The 17,302-nt window shown below is 32.4% G+C and overlaps 1 protein-coding gene across 1 annotated transcript; it reads left to right on the top strand.

Annotated features, from left to right (window-relative positions):
* Positions 1–2,812: 2,812 nt before the first annotated feature.
* Positions 2,813–9,425, top strand: LOC134709732 (complement C1q tumor necrosis factor-related protein 3-like). Its single transcript, XM_063569878.1, has 3 exons — positions 2,813–3,076; positions 5,130–5,198; positions 9,015–9,425. The coding sequence occupies exons 1-3, from the start codon at positions 2,992–2,994 to the stop codon at positions 9,398–9,400; spliced, it is 540 nt and encodes a 179-aa protein (XP_063425948.1). The 5' UTR covers positions 2,813–2,991; the 3' UTR covers positions 9,401–9,425.
* The last annotated feature ends 7,877 nt before the right edge of the window (positions 9,426–17,302 follow it).

Below are 17,302 nucleotides of genomic sequence, written 5' to 3'. Positions count from 1 at the left end.
AATCCACAAAGAACTACACAGTGAGACGATAAGACTGCGGCTCTTCTACACGAACTGTTCATCGTTAGAAACTAGAGTTGTTCCAAACTACTGCCGTTCAGCAAACATATCTCCGGGCGGTCTTCATGAAGGGTCAAAAGTATACTTCAGCTCATCTACGGGATCATCTTCCTGGCATCAATATGCTGATTCTATGCTGTTAGGTTATGGAACATATATTACCAGCAATAATGAACCATGGTGAAAACAACTCCATTCTGTATAATTACATCTTGGTTTCATGAAAGGTATCATAGATAATCTAGCTAGAAACATGAATATATGACAAAAAAACAGATGTAAATGAACCTTCCAAGGCCTATGATAAGTAAAGCCATGTTTTATTGGTGAAAAAATTACTAGCTAACGGAATTAGAGGCAGCACAGCTACGTGGATAAATAAATTGACTGAGTAGAAGGACATGAACTGTCATATAAAACAGATTCAACATAGTTCATGTAGATTCAGGAGTACCACAAAACTGTTCTAGGGCCAATCCTCCTTATCTATTTCATCAATGATGTGCAAGAAGACTTTAATGATACAGATCTTCTGTGTTGGTTGCCCGTAGTTAGGCGATCATCATTGTTCCCCTGTTTTCAGATCACAGATCGGTGATCGCAAAGAGGAGAACTATGATGATCGCCTACTTGACATAATAAACATCCTGAAACTGTTGGAAAATATTACACGAAAACCTGAACAAACTATTAAGATTGGAAACACATATGATACTTAAAAGGTTGTCCTTACAAAGTGCATATCTTAAGAAACAAACAAGAAATATAAAGGCACCAGTAGTATACCGCTATTCAAAAATCATAAATCAATCGAGAGTTAACATCAAGGTTACAAATTAAAACTGAGAGTATATATAACATAACAAAGGACAGAGAAACAAAAACCAACGCCAATATACATAGAAACGCACTATTTGATAACAACTGCCATATTATTGACTTATTTCATGGCATTTTAAGATAAAATGGTTGATTGAACCTGGTTCCATGGCTAGCCAAATCTCCCGCTTATATAGCAATGCTAATATACAAAGCTAAAATGACAACACTATGTGACAAATAGAGTACAAAGACACACAGAAACACTTCACAAATCACAGAACAATGCACAAACAAATAATATAATAGTCGACACAACATGCAAACCACAGAACAACAACGAACATCTTCCAGCAACGACAAACAGCACAGAACATCACACAGTGAAAGGCTATTTTATAATTAACACATTATCGAACTGAAACCACAATAGAATCATCAAAAATTAATACATTCACGTTGGATGTATAAAATATAGAAACACGTCGTATAGCAATGCAAATTCTCACTTGGTAAACATTCATATTCGGGAATAGGACACAAATAAAAACACCAGATGATTTCCATAGTACAGCACCCAAGTACATCGCTCTTACTACTCAAAACAAAACGAAATTGGTTCACATACAGCCGAATTTTGTTTAGAAAATTCAAAATTTCATTAACAAAAGTAAACAAATCATTAGACTAGTTTAACCACAACAAGAATATTCTCAACTATTTTGGACCCAGAGTCCCAGACCCAAAATAATCGACCAACAAAATAGAACTGGTACAAATAAGAGCATACAGATACGTGATAACAAAAGGTACAAAAACAACTACTAGTGTTACAGAAGGGACATATCATCTTCAATGGAAATAACTACAACAACGAAGCAAGGAAACCACAATGATTGTGTTCTCTAATAGAGACTAATATGGTAACGATATCAAAACGAAAAATGATGAAACATCAGTGCGCAAGGGAGAACTATACATTCTAAAGCATACAGAATACTACATGTATATATTGATGCACATAAGATACCACATACTATAAGGGACTGGAACGTATTACCACAGGCCATCCCACAGTCATATACACTTGATGATTGAAAGTCAACTGAAGGCAGGCTAAAAGCACAAATTATAGTTATTATCGAAACTAATTACGTTGTCCTTCGTTGTTGGTGTATAGCCTGTTAGGATTATACAACAGATTTGTCTATGATTTTTCATTTATATAATTTTATATTAAAATGACAAAATTTAAATATCGTCTGTTTAATTTAGCATTCTATTATCGGTAATAAACGACAGCTTGATAACAATCAAATTGGTGTTCTGGATTTAAAACAATGTTTTGACGAAATATACATATATATTTTGGAAACTTACCCTTTACAACGGGGACTCGTGCGGATGGGGTATCCACAAATGCGATTAACAGAATATGCAAGAACATATACAGACAAGTAAAAATATCTATATGACATTTTCAGAGATAAAATTGGTACATTATAAAATGAGACGTCTTGCATTAAAAATAAACATTATGTACAATATACCAATAAACATATTACATAAACAAATAACACTTAAATTTTAGGTTCCAAACCAATGATCTTTGAGAGTACATTTCACTCAAAATAATTTTTTTTTATACTTTCCCAAGTTTTACTGATATAGGGATCCAACTGATAAAAACAATCACCGATCAGTATTTTATTTTTTATGGTAAGACGGTAACTCTGCAGAGTCCCGGGAAGGTAAAACTTAGATATTCATTTATATCAGTAATGTATTTTTTTTTCGGATTGAAGAAAAGCCAAAACACTCTTAGTAGTATAATGACGTTGTTTTCAAATGTTGCTTTCTATTCGCATTTATCTCACACTTATTCCATTTGTAATATTCAGTAAATCCAAGTATTGTTTTTATCAAAGTGGACAAAATATGTGATTCTAGGAAAACCTGAAATTAAAGATAGCGTGTTATGTGGCTATTAAATGTATCACATTTCAATTTGAAATTATTTTTTTAAACTTAAATCATACTACTAAAACCAGAGCCAGTAAAGGGAGAATAGAACGAACTTTTACATACACCAGCTGACGTGACTACATAAGAATGTTTTGCACTATCGTAGCGTTAGCCATGTTCTTCATCTGCGAAAACCATATAATGGCGGAGGCACGATGCGAAGCCGCAAAAGGTTAGTAACTATTTTCATTTACTAGGTACACAATGTTCTATGGCATGTAGTTGAAACGCGCGTCTAAATTATAATCCTCGTCCCCGAGGGTATCACCAGCCCAGTAATCAACACTTCGGTGTTGACACGAATATCAATAATGTGGTCATTTTTTACAAATTTCCTGTTTACAAAACTTAGAATTTTTCGAAAAACTAAGGATTTTCTTATCCCAGGCATGTATTAGCTTAGACATTTTTGGCACAACTTTTTGGAACTTTTGATCCTCAATGCTCTTCAACTTTTTACTTGTTTAGCTTAATAAATATTTTGATATGAGCGTCACTGATGTAGACAAAACGCTTATCTGGCGTTCTAAATTATAGTCCTGGTACCTTTGATAATTAATCTACATCCTAAATATCTATGAATTGAGAAATGGTTGCTGTCATATTTGTTTTTCATTTTCTTTTTTTGACATAAATTAAGCAGTCGGTTTTTTTTCTATGAATTGTTTAGCATTACGTGATGTTTGGGCCTTTTTATTATTGAGTACTAGTACATGGTGTGAGTTGTGCTCATTATGGAAGGCAGTAGATTGACTTTTAATTTCTTAAAATATGTTTCGTGTGAATTTTTTCTAATCTCATTGGCAATCATACCACAACTCCTTATTTTATGTTTGAAAACTGGAATCTTATATGTACCACGTGTTTTCGTATACAGAGTATAGAAGTTCTTTAAAAGAAAACGCAATTAATTAAATTGTGGGATATACAGATCTTAAATTTACCGTAAAATATTGAGTACTAGTTTAAAAACAAATGCGCTTTAAGATCTAAATTGTACTGTTAGTTCTTTAAAGTATTGTGCTTCACAAAGCATGACATTAAATAAGACATATTTAAGGACAAAAATGAAAACGCTCGTTTTGTACCAGTTAAAGCACGATAAAAAGTAATTGTTCGTCAATAAGAATGTGTAATTAAAGATGTTGAGCGCGTTACCTCGTAAAAAATATTTAGATACTTTCTGATTTCAATTCCGATATGATAAATTCAGATATACATCGGATTTTATAATATCCGATTTGAATCTAACATTTGTATGATCATGGTATATAAGACGTATAATCTTTATTCCAGCTTTCAAATATTCATGCTCGAAATGAAGGCAACCGTAGTTAAATTTGCATTGAAGTATTTTCATTCCAGAATTTTGGCAGTTTTAGAAAATTCTAAAAACGCTATAATTATCCCGTTGGACCAGGAAATACTACCATGCCACCTATAACGCTGTTCAAACGTCAAAAATCGATTGAGGGAATACACATACGGGAAATAAAACTAATACTGAGAGGAACACATCAACTATAAGAGGAAATCAACGAAATCACTGAAACACTGAAGTGCAACAGTTATAAAAGAATACGTTTATTCGAGAGTTTCTGGACACAGTATATTGTTACCCTTCCGACCTGAGCATGATATTCTCCCAGCATTTGACTGGGAGTTAACATCCATTAGTTATATCGTCTTTGACAATTATTACTCAATTTATTTCACTTGACTGGGCGGAGTTTAACCGTTTCGCTCATAATAAACCATTCCATCTTTCGATAGGTGTTTTAGGATAAACTCATAAATGAACTGTCCAGTCATTCTTTTGTAAATTCCTTTGATGGCACTGATAGGTGATTAGAAATCAGTAATAATTATAACGGCAATCATCCTAACCACACACATCTTCAAATAGACTGTCCTTATGCAAATCAAAACGTAAGCTCCGCCCGATCAGTTTAAATGACATTGGTAATAACATATTCAAACATTAATATCGTGTTTTCTTCCAACAATTGTTTAGAGCATTGTTATACTTTCAGAAGATTATTATAATGTACTGCATCATGTGTCTTGGAGTTGGTGTTCCTAATCATACCAAGTATGACAGTATTTCAGAGACAAGTTCCTATGCTGTACTTGTACACATTTTTTTCTTTCTTTTTTAATCAAATTTCAGTTTGAGAGGGAATTTTATAAACGCTTGAAGTCAAATCATATTTTCAATATTATAGGAAAGACAACATGCATAACAGAGGATTTGCTTGAGATGTTAATGAATATAAAAGACCAAAGAAGCCAAGGTAATTTTAGATTTTCCGTTTTAACCAACTCAATCAATAAGTGAAATCAGGCTTGCTAAAATGTTCAGCTATTGTAGGCAACCTGTAAAGTAGGCAATATAATTAAAATATAGAACTCTGATTTCGTTATACTCATATGAAGTATACGGAAATTAGATTTTTTTTTATTAGATTGTAAAGCAGGAATTTGAAAAAACTACACAAGAGTACCAGTGATTTGGAATATTTTAGGTTATTTACATTTTGCCGATGCTTCACACATTATTATAACATTTATACACATCAGTTTTTTAAATCGGAGCTTACAATTCTTTTCTGCGTTACATGCAAAAAGTATTATCACCACAATTTTTTTAACTCTGTAAAAAGTAAAATAACAAAAATACCGAACTTTAAGGAAGATTCCAAACGCGAAGTCCTTTTAAAAGTAAATGACAAAATAAAAAAGTTTAAACATATTTTATTTGCTGAATTAAAGCAAAATGGAGTAGACACAAGTAAATCATACTTATGAAGTCTTTTCCATAAAATTAAAAGCTCTAACTCAACAAACGAACGGATAACAATGGTCATATCCTGACTTGGTACAGGCATTCTCTTGTGTACAAAACCCATACTACAATTAATGTCATTAAACTAGAACGAATGCAGGTCATTATAGCCTGATATACAGAAAAAAGCACAACAATCCTGAATACTTCGTCATATAAAACAATTATCACCAGAGTTGTGTATTTAGTTCCAGTAATTTGAAAGATATTGCTGTATTGTAAAGCAACTATATTAGTCGCAATAGTCTTAAACTTTTGAAAAACGAGCGGTCACTGTTTTTTATGATAGTGAAACAAAATTAAGCTGTTATGAATATACTTGCTACAAGGATTAGAAAATAATATATAGATATGCATAAATAGTGATTAGAGAAAAAGGTTCAAAAATTTTGGTTAATGCATTGAAAAATTTGATTGTTATCATGGATTTACATTATTTTTAATGGCTAGAAGGTTCAAAACATTGACAAATGAGAGAAGATATTCAACTTCAAACACAGTTTATTTTGGGTATTATACATTTCGTAAAGTACTAACCTCAAACAAATTAAACAAAAAATGAAAAAGAGAGAAAACATGTATACAAGGTTTATGAGAGAGGCGAAAGATACCAGCCGGACATTCAAACTCGTAGTTCAAAAATAAATTGACAACGCCATGGCTAAAAAGAGAAAGACAAACAGACTAATATGAGGCAGGCATTACCTGTAAATGGGGACGAAGTCTGTATGAACTATTTTTTGTAACTTAAATATTTGTAAAAAAAAAAAGGAAACAGAAATATCGTTACGTTTCCGATTTTGGTTCTGTTGTTATGGATGTTAGTTGTGACGTTATTTAGGTTATGACGTCATATGCAATGTAAAAAAAACCGCTATCATCAGGTAACGATTTTTTTTCATATCAAGGAATTATTAAAAAAGAAATTGGTATTGCATTCCTTCCTATTTTATACTAGACTGATACATATATATTTTACTCAAAGTTTCATACAAACGAGACCGAAAAAAGGAAGTACATTGTAGATTTCTGCGCAGATGCGAGAATTCAAAACACGACATAAAAAAGTTTGAACGATTTTGAGTTCATCAGTACAATGCAAATTTCGGGAAAATTTTCCCGATTTTTTTAATTTTTTTTTATTATTTTTTATATTATGTTTTCTACTGTTATTGAGGACTTCGTTCATAATATAAGGCAGGCATTACCTGTGAATGGGAACGAAGTCTATGATTTTTTTTAAATCAACAATGATCAACAATGTTAAAAGAGAAACGGAAATATCGTAACGTTACCGATTTTGCTTCTGTTAGGGATTTTAGCTGTGCCGTTATTTAAGTTATGACGTCATATGCAATGTAAACAAAGAAACGCTGTCATCAGGTAACGGGTTTTTTTTAATAACAAACATTTTTTTTTTGTGAGGGAATATTTGAAGACAAAAATAAATCCATGTGTCATCCCCCTCTTTTTAATATCAAAACTGTCAATTGAGCTGTTTACTCAAACAAAACAAAAAGGTTAAATAATTTGCTATTAAATAAAAGAAAATATAAATATAAATATATAATAACATAATCCTGTAAAATCCTGGCATGAAATGGTTATCAGATGGTTTAATACGACAAACTTGTTCGAATTTTCCGCCCGGATTCCCTTTATTTTTTATTGGTGGATCAACTCTATTGATGCCTTCTCTCCATTTCAAAAGATTTTCATTGTCTTTTTGGGGAATATGTGGCACTCCTTCAGAATAATTGCAGCCGAGATAAAACAATTTTGAAGCAAAGTTTGGTAGTATTGGCGAGTGTCGATTATGGTTACTAATGTAAACATGTGCAACGTAATGCCATTCAAGCGTCAAAGTGATTAAAACGTTTCCGACAACCACTTAGGTAGCACTCCACAGTTAGAAAATAAAAACAAAAATGAGCCACAAAATGTTTTATCATCTCCTATTCCTGGATTTCTAATACATAAACCTAACTGTTTGTGTTGTACATGTGCATATGTATGTAATCAGTATCTTCCATAGATTTAATTTTCAAAAGTTAAGAGGGTGAAAATTAATTCCTTTTATGTGTATCCATGGCAACATTCTGCATTTATTTCCCATAAAATATTGCAAAAAGGGGGGTGAACATGTCACGTTTCCCCCCAAAATTTAGATCAAACTAGAATTTCAATGCCTTTGAAGGATACCTTTTTAGAAACTGTTTTCCTAAATCTTCATAATGATCAAATAAAAAATGGGTGTCTTTCGTCTCATTTTTTCGTAAAATCCAATCACAAAGTTCGTGCAATTAAAAGTTAGAAAAAAACATTACAATAATTGCCGGACCAATGTATGGTAGGGACATGCAAATACGGACTGTCATACAGAAAACAGCCTATATTACATACATTACATAACCTTGATGTTCATATAAACCCAATACAAAGTCTATTTTAATACTCAGCTATCCAAAAATGAATTTTATTGCACACTAGCTCTCATATTTTAAAAATTCACAGGGGCCAAAATGCGATACTACACATCTAACTGTGGAGTGCTACCTTAAGGTGAAATTTTTTCCCTCCTGTCTCAATTTTTATTATATTTCCTGTGTTCTACTAGCTGTTACGATGAAAATTGTACCTTAGTTTTTAAAATTGGTTCAGTAATAAAGATTTTATGAAGGTTAGCAGTTGATGTTGAAACGCGACAAAAAGTGATTTAAAAATAAATGCTGGATCATAGTGAAAAACTTCAAGTCTGTCTCATTTTTGGGAAAAATTTCTAAAAAAAATCCCTTTATCTTATGTATAATCATAAAATTACCTTAAAAGAGGACAAATTGTACAAGTTTTAGGTATTTGAAAGTACTTATAGGTTAATTTTGCTGTAAATAGCATACCTAACCTTGGTTTAGAAGCTCTAAAGCAGGGTATGCATTTTCTACTGTTATAGGGGACCCATAATACTAGTACACAATACACAACATAGAAAACTAAAGACATAGCAACACGAACCTCACCAAAAACTGTTTTAACATTTTCAAGAGTTTACAATAACAACCTACACACTAACCCAAACAATTCAGTCGTTACATTCCGCTGATCTCCGATTACTACTACGGGGAGTGGCTTATCTAGTTTACAGACACACATGAAGCTTGCCATCATCCAAACCGTTTGGGCTTTTTTTTTCATTTTATGCGTAGTTTAATTTGATTAATTTTTTTTGTAATAAGGTTTACTGGTTATTTTTTTTGTTTTTTTTAAGTTTCAACTATGAGACCAGTATTTTTTGCTTTCCTAAAAAGTTCCACAACATATTCCGGATCAATGGTATACAAGTTTGACGATGTAAGGACAAACATTGGAAACGGATATAATCCAGATGCAGGCGTTTTTACAGCACCAAAGAAAGGTATCTATCAAATCAATTGTGTGATTTCGGCTTTGCCGAACATAGAAGTATATTATCAAGTAATGAGGAACGATGCTGTCTTTGGTCACGGAACAACGAGCAAGGGTTTATATGATTCTAGCACTAATGTTTGGATCGTGGAGTTGGCCAAAGGTGATCGTGTTTATATACAACACAGGAATGGTGCAAGAAAATTCCATACAAATCTACACTCATACTTTGGAGGTTATTTATTGTAGAAAATAAAATACTCCACTCATTATTGTTTTACGTTTATATTTAATTATATGATGCAAAGAAATCACATTCACACATGCAAACGAATTCATATATATAATATATGCATGTAGAAAAATTGTAAAACGTGCATGTGAATCTAAATACACCCATGTGAAAGTTTACAATAAGTGTATTTTCCATGATCGATCCCCTTGAAAAAAAAGTATAATGTTTATGTCAAAATATCGGAAGTCAAACTCCTTTTAACTAAAACAAATGCCTGAGATGTACAATCGTTTTTCAGTTTGCTTAAATATTTTAATACCGAAGAGTGCAAAATTTTGTTACTCGTTGGTTGAAATTACCTTTTATAAATTTCGTGGGTCCAAAGTGCATTTCTGGATTGCAAACATAAACATTCGAAATCCAGTGATGTATATATGCGAAGATTGGAATAATTATCTTAACAATTTAGATACGTTCATGTGAATTGATATCAAGTTCATGTAATAATCAATACTATATTGTCAGCCTCCGAAAAATATAGAACGGATATATTGTTTGGTTTCGGCTTAGGATGAAGATGTCTTTTTTTGGAGGGGGGGGGGGGGGGGGGGGGGCTATATATTTGTCTTCGTATAATTTCACTTTCAGATATATTGATGATGTTCTTTAACGTAGAAAACCTGCATTTCAATGAGTGTTCAAACGCATCACAGTCGTATGTATCCATTTGAACTTTAGATAAGGGATTCCTAATATTCGATTTACTCTGATTTTGGTTGTTGTCTGGGTTTATCCCCTTTTAATATGTTTTTTAAAACATCGGTTATCTTTTGTCGCTTTTCTTTAACATTTGTTAACGTTTTAGAATTGAAGCACTGTTTATACCCCCACTTTTCGTAAACAAATTTTGATAGAATTCTGTTTGTCTCTCCGTCTGTCCTATGTACAACCATTTTTTAATCCGTTTATCCAATTCAAAATAAACTTTCTATAGTGACAGACTATGATGGTTCCACAAGAGCTCAGCCCCTTTATACTTTACAGTATGCACATAGGGTACACAGCTTCATGTGACGTTTATGAAACATTGTAATATCCGGACATTGATAATGCATCCCGTTCGTTTGACAATCCCAGAGTAATGTCGCTTTGTTATACTACTCTAGTATGTGTTGTGTACATATTTTTTAAATACTTATTGTTGCCTATTTATAGTTTGATAATATGTCATCAAATAAATATCTGAGCGGGCTTACATGTATTTGTCTCCTCAACAGACATCATTTGTTATGTGATTTTCTATCGCATACATAAAGTAAAAAAAATATTTGATGGTGGATTTTTTGGTTCGTTTCGGTAATATTTTCAACAGTTACATTGACAGTTTTAAACTTTATATACTAAATATTGGTGCACTCATTACTGAATTCAGAATTGTTTTAATCAACAAAATCGTTGTCGGTATAATATATGTGTTCTTGTATGCAACTTAAATATCTGTACAAACTGGATTGGAGACAGTTGAAGAAATTTAATTGAGTAAGCTGGTCAATGACTCGTCAGATTCGAATCCTTCATGCTGACTGACGACAGCGCACGAATCTCTATGAATCTTTTGTTGTATAATGGAATACATTGTCCATTAAATTCCTTTTCCATATGGGAGATGTCTCCTCGTATACTGCTTTTTCCTCCAGAAACCAGAAACGATATAGTTCAATCCATTTCTTCAAGTTGGTTTTCTTCTTATTATGATAAACTGATAAATTTGGACCAAAGCCATCCGGTTGCATGTCAGAAGATTTGTATCCCTTTGTGTGTCCCACATAAATTGGTATGTCTATTTAACACATAAAACATTATTCTTTTTTCTCATAAAATAAGGTCAAAGATCAGATAACATATTCATCGTTTTTCTTCTATCTCTTAAAAATCTAAAGATATAAATAGCAATAAATGTTAAATTTAGAGACATACATCTTTTAAAATCATTTTAATTTTAATTATCTGGAAAACGTTGCAAAAAAATTCACAACGCAGATTTTTATGAAAATTGACGTTTTGTACACACTTTTTCTATCTAAGAACAACACATATTCTGTTTAAGTAACAGACGAACCTGGTCTGGGACAACCTTTACAATATGAAATGATAGAAAGTGTGTTTACTTGAAGCCTACTATTATGAACTCGTATTTGTCAAAAGCTCATGCATATTATTCGTAAAACAAAATCAAACTTCACAAAACTCCGTATAAAGAACTATGCATAGATGGACCATCCAGGTGTTCGACTAAACATATTTCAAAATTGATGACTTCTATTCTTTCTACAGCAACAGGTGGCCTTCAGAAATATATTGATGAGATTTATTCAAGCAGTGGTGTCAATCAGATGTAGATTTTCAAACATTCTATAGATCGACTGCTACATCTTCGATCACAATTTTTGCAATTTTGCAGCAAAATAACTGATTCATACCTTCATCTTTTCCTCAAAATTGGCACAGATTGACGGCTTCGCACTAAAATCTATGAAAAACGGGTTGGTTTCAACTTCCCAATTATTAATTTCCAAATTTCTCAGCAAAAACATCCCCTCTGCTCTGTCGTATGGTGTACATGTCTCAATTGATTAGTTATGCTCGTGCATGGTCACACTATACGGACTTCATATAACAGGAGTGTACTCCTTACGCAGAAACTGCTCCATCAGAATTAGGAGGAGGAAAGATTTAAAATGAGAATACGTAATGTTTATGGACACCACCACTTGATGGTTGATCTATACAACGTGTCCGTGTCAAAATTAACTAACGAAATTTTTACCGTCTACGTCGTATGTCTGCTAAGTACCAAACGTGACATATTCCTAAATATGACTGTTTTCCTAGTACAAGTTCGAATTCGCATTGCTATACGACTTGTCGCGGTATTTATGCATCCAACACTGTATTTAAGTTATGATTTATTTTTTTGTTAGTTCGGTTCGATATTGTGTTATGTCTTATCGTTTGTTGTTTTAATTCTGTATTTTCGGTACATTTCACATATGGGCGTTTTTCAATAAAAACGTATTTTCTTGTCCCAGCCACTTTAAAAAAAATGTGTTTGATCTTTGAAAGTAATTTTTTTGTGCAGTCAGTGCATTGAATTAGATTTAACATTTTTAGGCAAAGAAACAGTTTATTTTTAGAGGGATTGATAAGATATTGACTCCTGAATGGTCCAAAACAACTAAAATGGCATGTCCCTAGACCGCTTGTTCAACATTCATACTCTAAAATATCGTAAAAAAATGAAGAAATAAATGGGTTTTTTTACTTTACATAAGTTCTTTAATAATTCAAAAGTATGTTCAGAGCCAAAATATTTTAATAAACAGCTTTCAATATAGGTTTTTTTAATTTCAGAAGGTGTGTCCCTAACAAAATGTCCACTACGAAACGAAGTCATTAAAATTTGCAAATAAACAGTTTTATAAAATCAATGTAATTTTTGTTTGCAAGAGATATAAACATTAGGGTCTTACAAAAGAAGTGATGCTTTTATAACGGCAATTAAATTGTTGGTAAGAAAAATTGAGCACATCAAATGGACCAGAGTGATACCGTATTTTTGATTATGTCCACTACGAAACGGTTCAAATCTCCTTCAGTATCTGGTTTAAAAATTATGAAAAAAATATCAGTGTACAGCTTGATAAATGCGTTGATGAATACAATCAGTCTTGTTACTATTGCAATATAGGGATTGTGGGAAAAAAATAAAACATGCGAATTCGTCCCTTACGAAACGGTCCCCTACGAAACAAGTATGGGAGCAAAACGTTTCGTAGTGGACACTACCACTACCATGCAGTCTTTTTTAAATCTTTTTTCAATTATATTCGTGCAAAACAAATAACAAGGGTTAGTTTCATGTAATTTTTATTATGTTTTTATTAGCATATAATAGGGTTCATGTCAACTACAACACGTTTTGTCCACTACTAAACGCATCAAAATGTCCACTACGTAACATGAGTTGAACCTTCATGTGTGAAGTACTGTCTAATCTTTATTGATAAAAATGTTTTTCCAATTCAGAAAAAAAATGATATTTGTCTAGTATTTAAAGTAAACAAACTGAAATGTCTATCGGAAAAAATATGTGTGTTTAGAAGAAGTTTCGTAGAGGACAAAAGTTCCCTACGAAACAGTACACAAATTATGAAAATAATGTCATTTTAAAGAATATTTAAGATTGCACTTTTTGTTTACAAACAGGTCTATTATAGAGGTATTCAAAATAACTCTTGAAATTAAATTTTAGACAAGTTGATTTTCCATTTTTTTAGGTCTGAAAGTTACGCTTTTATTGAAAAACGCCCATATCATGTCTTACTTGTTGGTATAGTCTACTTAATGTCCATAGATAAAGTATTGTTAAAGCCAAATAATATGTTCCAATGTCACCGAATGTTTTTCTTGTTATTGTTTTCTCATGGTGCTGTCATGGTGAAACGGTAAAACTGGAACCGACAGTATGAAAAAGCTCATTTTCTATTTCTACCTTCAGAAAGATCACTTGTTATATGAAATTTCAGACATGTTCACGCCTTCCTCGACATTGAATAATCGTGAATATCTCATATAGCATAAAATTGAGAATGGAAATGGGGAATGTGTCAAAGAGACAACTACCATAGAACAGACAACAGCAGAAGGTAACCAACAGGTTTTTAATGCAACGAGAAATTCCCGCACACGGAGGCGTCCTTTTTTAAACAATTATATATACTAGTTTAGTGATCATGAATTCCATACTAAACTCCAAATTGAACACAAGAAACTAATTTAAATCTAAAAATAATACAAGACTATATAACAAAGGCCATTCGGTTAAGAAATGAAGAATGGGATCAGTCATGGTTTGATTCAAATGGTTCACAATGGCAGTAACATCTTCTTCATCTCTTGTTATTGTTGTTGGTCTTGTTTCTTCATTTGAATTTGATTTATTTGCAGCAAAACCAGCCATTTCTAGAATAACTACTTAGGGGTGTTAGAAAATGCCTAGTAAGTGCCCAACTTCTAATAACTAGTTATACCGACAGTGCCATCTGGTCCCTATTAAGTCTTTAATAACGGTCTTTGCTGTTGCCATGTTAGTCTATCAACCATTAAAATGTCCCGGAGGCTGTCTTATAGCAAAGTAATCACCTGTAAAAGCTGATCGAATCTTCTCTGGACATTAAAGTTGATTGAGTGTGTCGACAAGAATCTATCCATAAGAGGCTGTATATGAACCTCGGGTAGCTTTCGTATAACAGATAAGGCGTTATGCCTTGTATCTGGTGGAATTGTTGGAACCTTTGATACTTCAACAAAGCATTCCAAAACACATCCTTAATTTTATCAAAGTATTCACCGATCGTATACTAGTAAATAAATGACATCACAAACAGACTAGGTACTTTTCGTTTTGAATTTCCTTCGGAGACCAGTACTTTTATGAGATACAAAACTGTCAGGTCTTGACCATTTTACGAACTGTTTCATTGCATAGAGCTGCTGATCATGTGCCTGGCCTACTTCATTCGAAAAACCAAGACCCTTCTTCAAGTGACAACTATATTCTTCAAGCAGTGAATACTGCCTAGTAGACATATCAGTGGATATAACATATATTATTGATTCATTGGTAATCTTTTCAGGTTATAGACAATTTAAACCTTTCAATGAAGGAACTGTTTATTCTGACTGAAAAGACTATAATATCACTTGACAGAAGTCCGGTACAAGTTGAATTTCCGATGGAAAACCTGCTGTATATGCAATTTTGAAGTGTGTATTTTGTGTCAATGCAAAAGTCGAAATAATGTTTCTCATATAAAAGAATGTAATTTTGTTGTGTAATTAAGGTAAACAATATCATATTATTGTCAATTCATTTACAAAAATAAGCAAAGACCCATCTAAACAACATCTGGTAAACAAATTAAATAATACTTTTAGATATTTGGATGATATTTTGGCTCTCAATAATGACGACTTCAGTATGTATATTAATGAAATTTATCCTGCTGAACTTACTTTAAATAAAGCTAATACTAGCAATGACCACTGCCCTTTCCTCGATCTTGATATCTATATCACTAACGGAAAGCTGAATACTAAAATTAATGATAAAAGGGATAATTTTTCATTTCCTATCGTTAATTATCCGTTTTTAGATGGTGACGTTCCCTTGTCACCATCTTACGGTGTTTATATATCTAAACTTGTACGATTCGCTCGTGTATGTAACAATGTTTTAGATTTTAACGAGAGAAATTTATGTATTACTGAAAAATTATTACACCAGGGTTTTTCGATATCACAAACTAGTCAAAACATTTACTAAATTTTATCATCGGTGTAAAGACATCATTCGTAAATATAGCTCAACATGCAGACGTCTTATACGTTCAGGTATTTCACATCCATTTTTTTATGGAAATATTCTTTATAAAGCACAAAAGTGTCAGTATTCACCTCAGAAACTTACAAAACCTTTGAATAGACTTATAAAGAAGGGATATAATTACGATACTGTTGTCAAGTCATTAAAGATTGCATATTTTGGCGTTAATATTGAGTCACTGATAAGGTCTTTGCGTCGGAACTAAACACATTTATTCTAAAAAACAGTTGTTGGCATGACACGGGTTATGTTCTTCTCATATATGTTATGACGGTATGATACTAAACCCCTAACGTGAAGGATTATGCCTGATGTTCATATGATAAAATCATAATCTTTCAGTCAGTTTAATTGCAGTCTGGAGCTAGCATGTCAGTTAACTGCTAGTAGTCTGTTGTTATTTATGTATTATTGTCATTTTGTTTATTTTCTTTGGTTACATCTTCTGACATCAGACTCGGACTTCTGTTGAACTGAATTTTAATGTGCGTATTGTTATGCGTTTACTTTTCTACATTGGTTAGAGGTATAGGGGGAGGGTTGAGATCTCACAAACATGTTTAACCCCGTCGCATTTTTGCGACTGTCCCAAGTCAGGGGCCTCTGGCCTTTGTTAGTCTTGTATTATTTTAATTTTAGTTTCTTGTGTACAATTTGGAAATTAGTATGGCGTTCATTGTCACTGAACTAGTATATATTTGTTTAGGGGCCAGCTGAAGGACGCTTGCGGGTGCGGGAATTTGCTACATTGGAGACCTGTTGGTGACCTTCTGTCGTTTGTTTTTTTTATTTGGTCGGGTTGTTGTCTCTTTGACATATTCCCGATTTCCATTCACAATTTTATTTAAATTTAGCTTAAAAGACAAATATGAAACAGAATTGTTTCATAAAATGCAAAATATTCGAACTAAAAAATTTTACAAAAAGTTTTTAATAACAAATAAATTCGGTCAAACTATTTCTGAAATCGTAGAAATAAGGTGTAACAACAATGTATATCAAAACAGACACAATTATAAGAATGTTCTTTAAGAATACAAACCTAAAAAAAAATGTTGATGTCAATGTGTCCTTAAAGTAAAAATATATACTTGAAAGCCAATAAAAAAGCACTATATAAAGATTTGTAACGAGACTTTCACTTTGAACTATCAATACTTCGATTTATATCCAAATCAAAATTCTGAATAGAAATAGGCGACTTCTCCCAACTCGATCACCGAGTTTGAATCATGGTAAGAGACAAAATAAATGGACAAATGGCAACCGCACAATTTGTACTTTTGAATGAAAAAGTAAATAAACACTAATATTTTTTTTGAATCGCCATACAAAAACCAATCATTTGACACCGGAAGTGTTTTTTACATACACCTTATTTCAAATAAGACTGAAAAGCCTTCAATTGTTCTCTGAATCCATGGTTAGAGAACAATGATTTTTGAGATTACTTCTTTTTAATTTCCTCTTT

This window comes from Mytilus trossulus, chromosome 3 (genome assembly GCF_036588685.1).
Source record: "Mytilus trossulus isolate FHL-02 chromosome 3, PNRI_Mtr1.1.1.hap1, whole genome shotgun sequence".
Taxonomy (NCBI): domain Eukaryota; kingdom Metazoa; phylum Mollusca; class Bivalvia; order Mytilida; family Mytilidae; genus Mytilus; species Mytilus trossulus.
Note: the sequence above shows the minus strand (reverse complement) of the source record. Positions and strands in the feature narration are given on the sequence as shown.

Coding starts and splice junctions, on each gene's coding strand:
- LOC134709732 (XM_063569878.1), top strand. CDS start 2,992: ATGTTTTGCACTATCGTAGCGTTAGCCATGTTCTTCATCTGCGAAAAC. Junction 3,077..5,129: donor ACGATGCGAAGCCGCAAAAG/GTTAGTAACTAT, acceptor TCAATATTATAG/GAAAGACAACATGCATAACA. Junction 5,199..9,014: donor AAAAGACCAAAGAAGCCAAG/GTAATTTTAGAT, acceptor GTTTTTTTTAAG/TTTCAACTATGAGACCAGTA.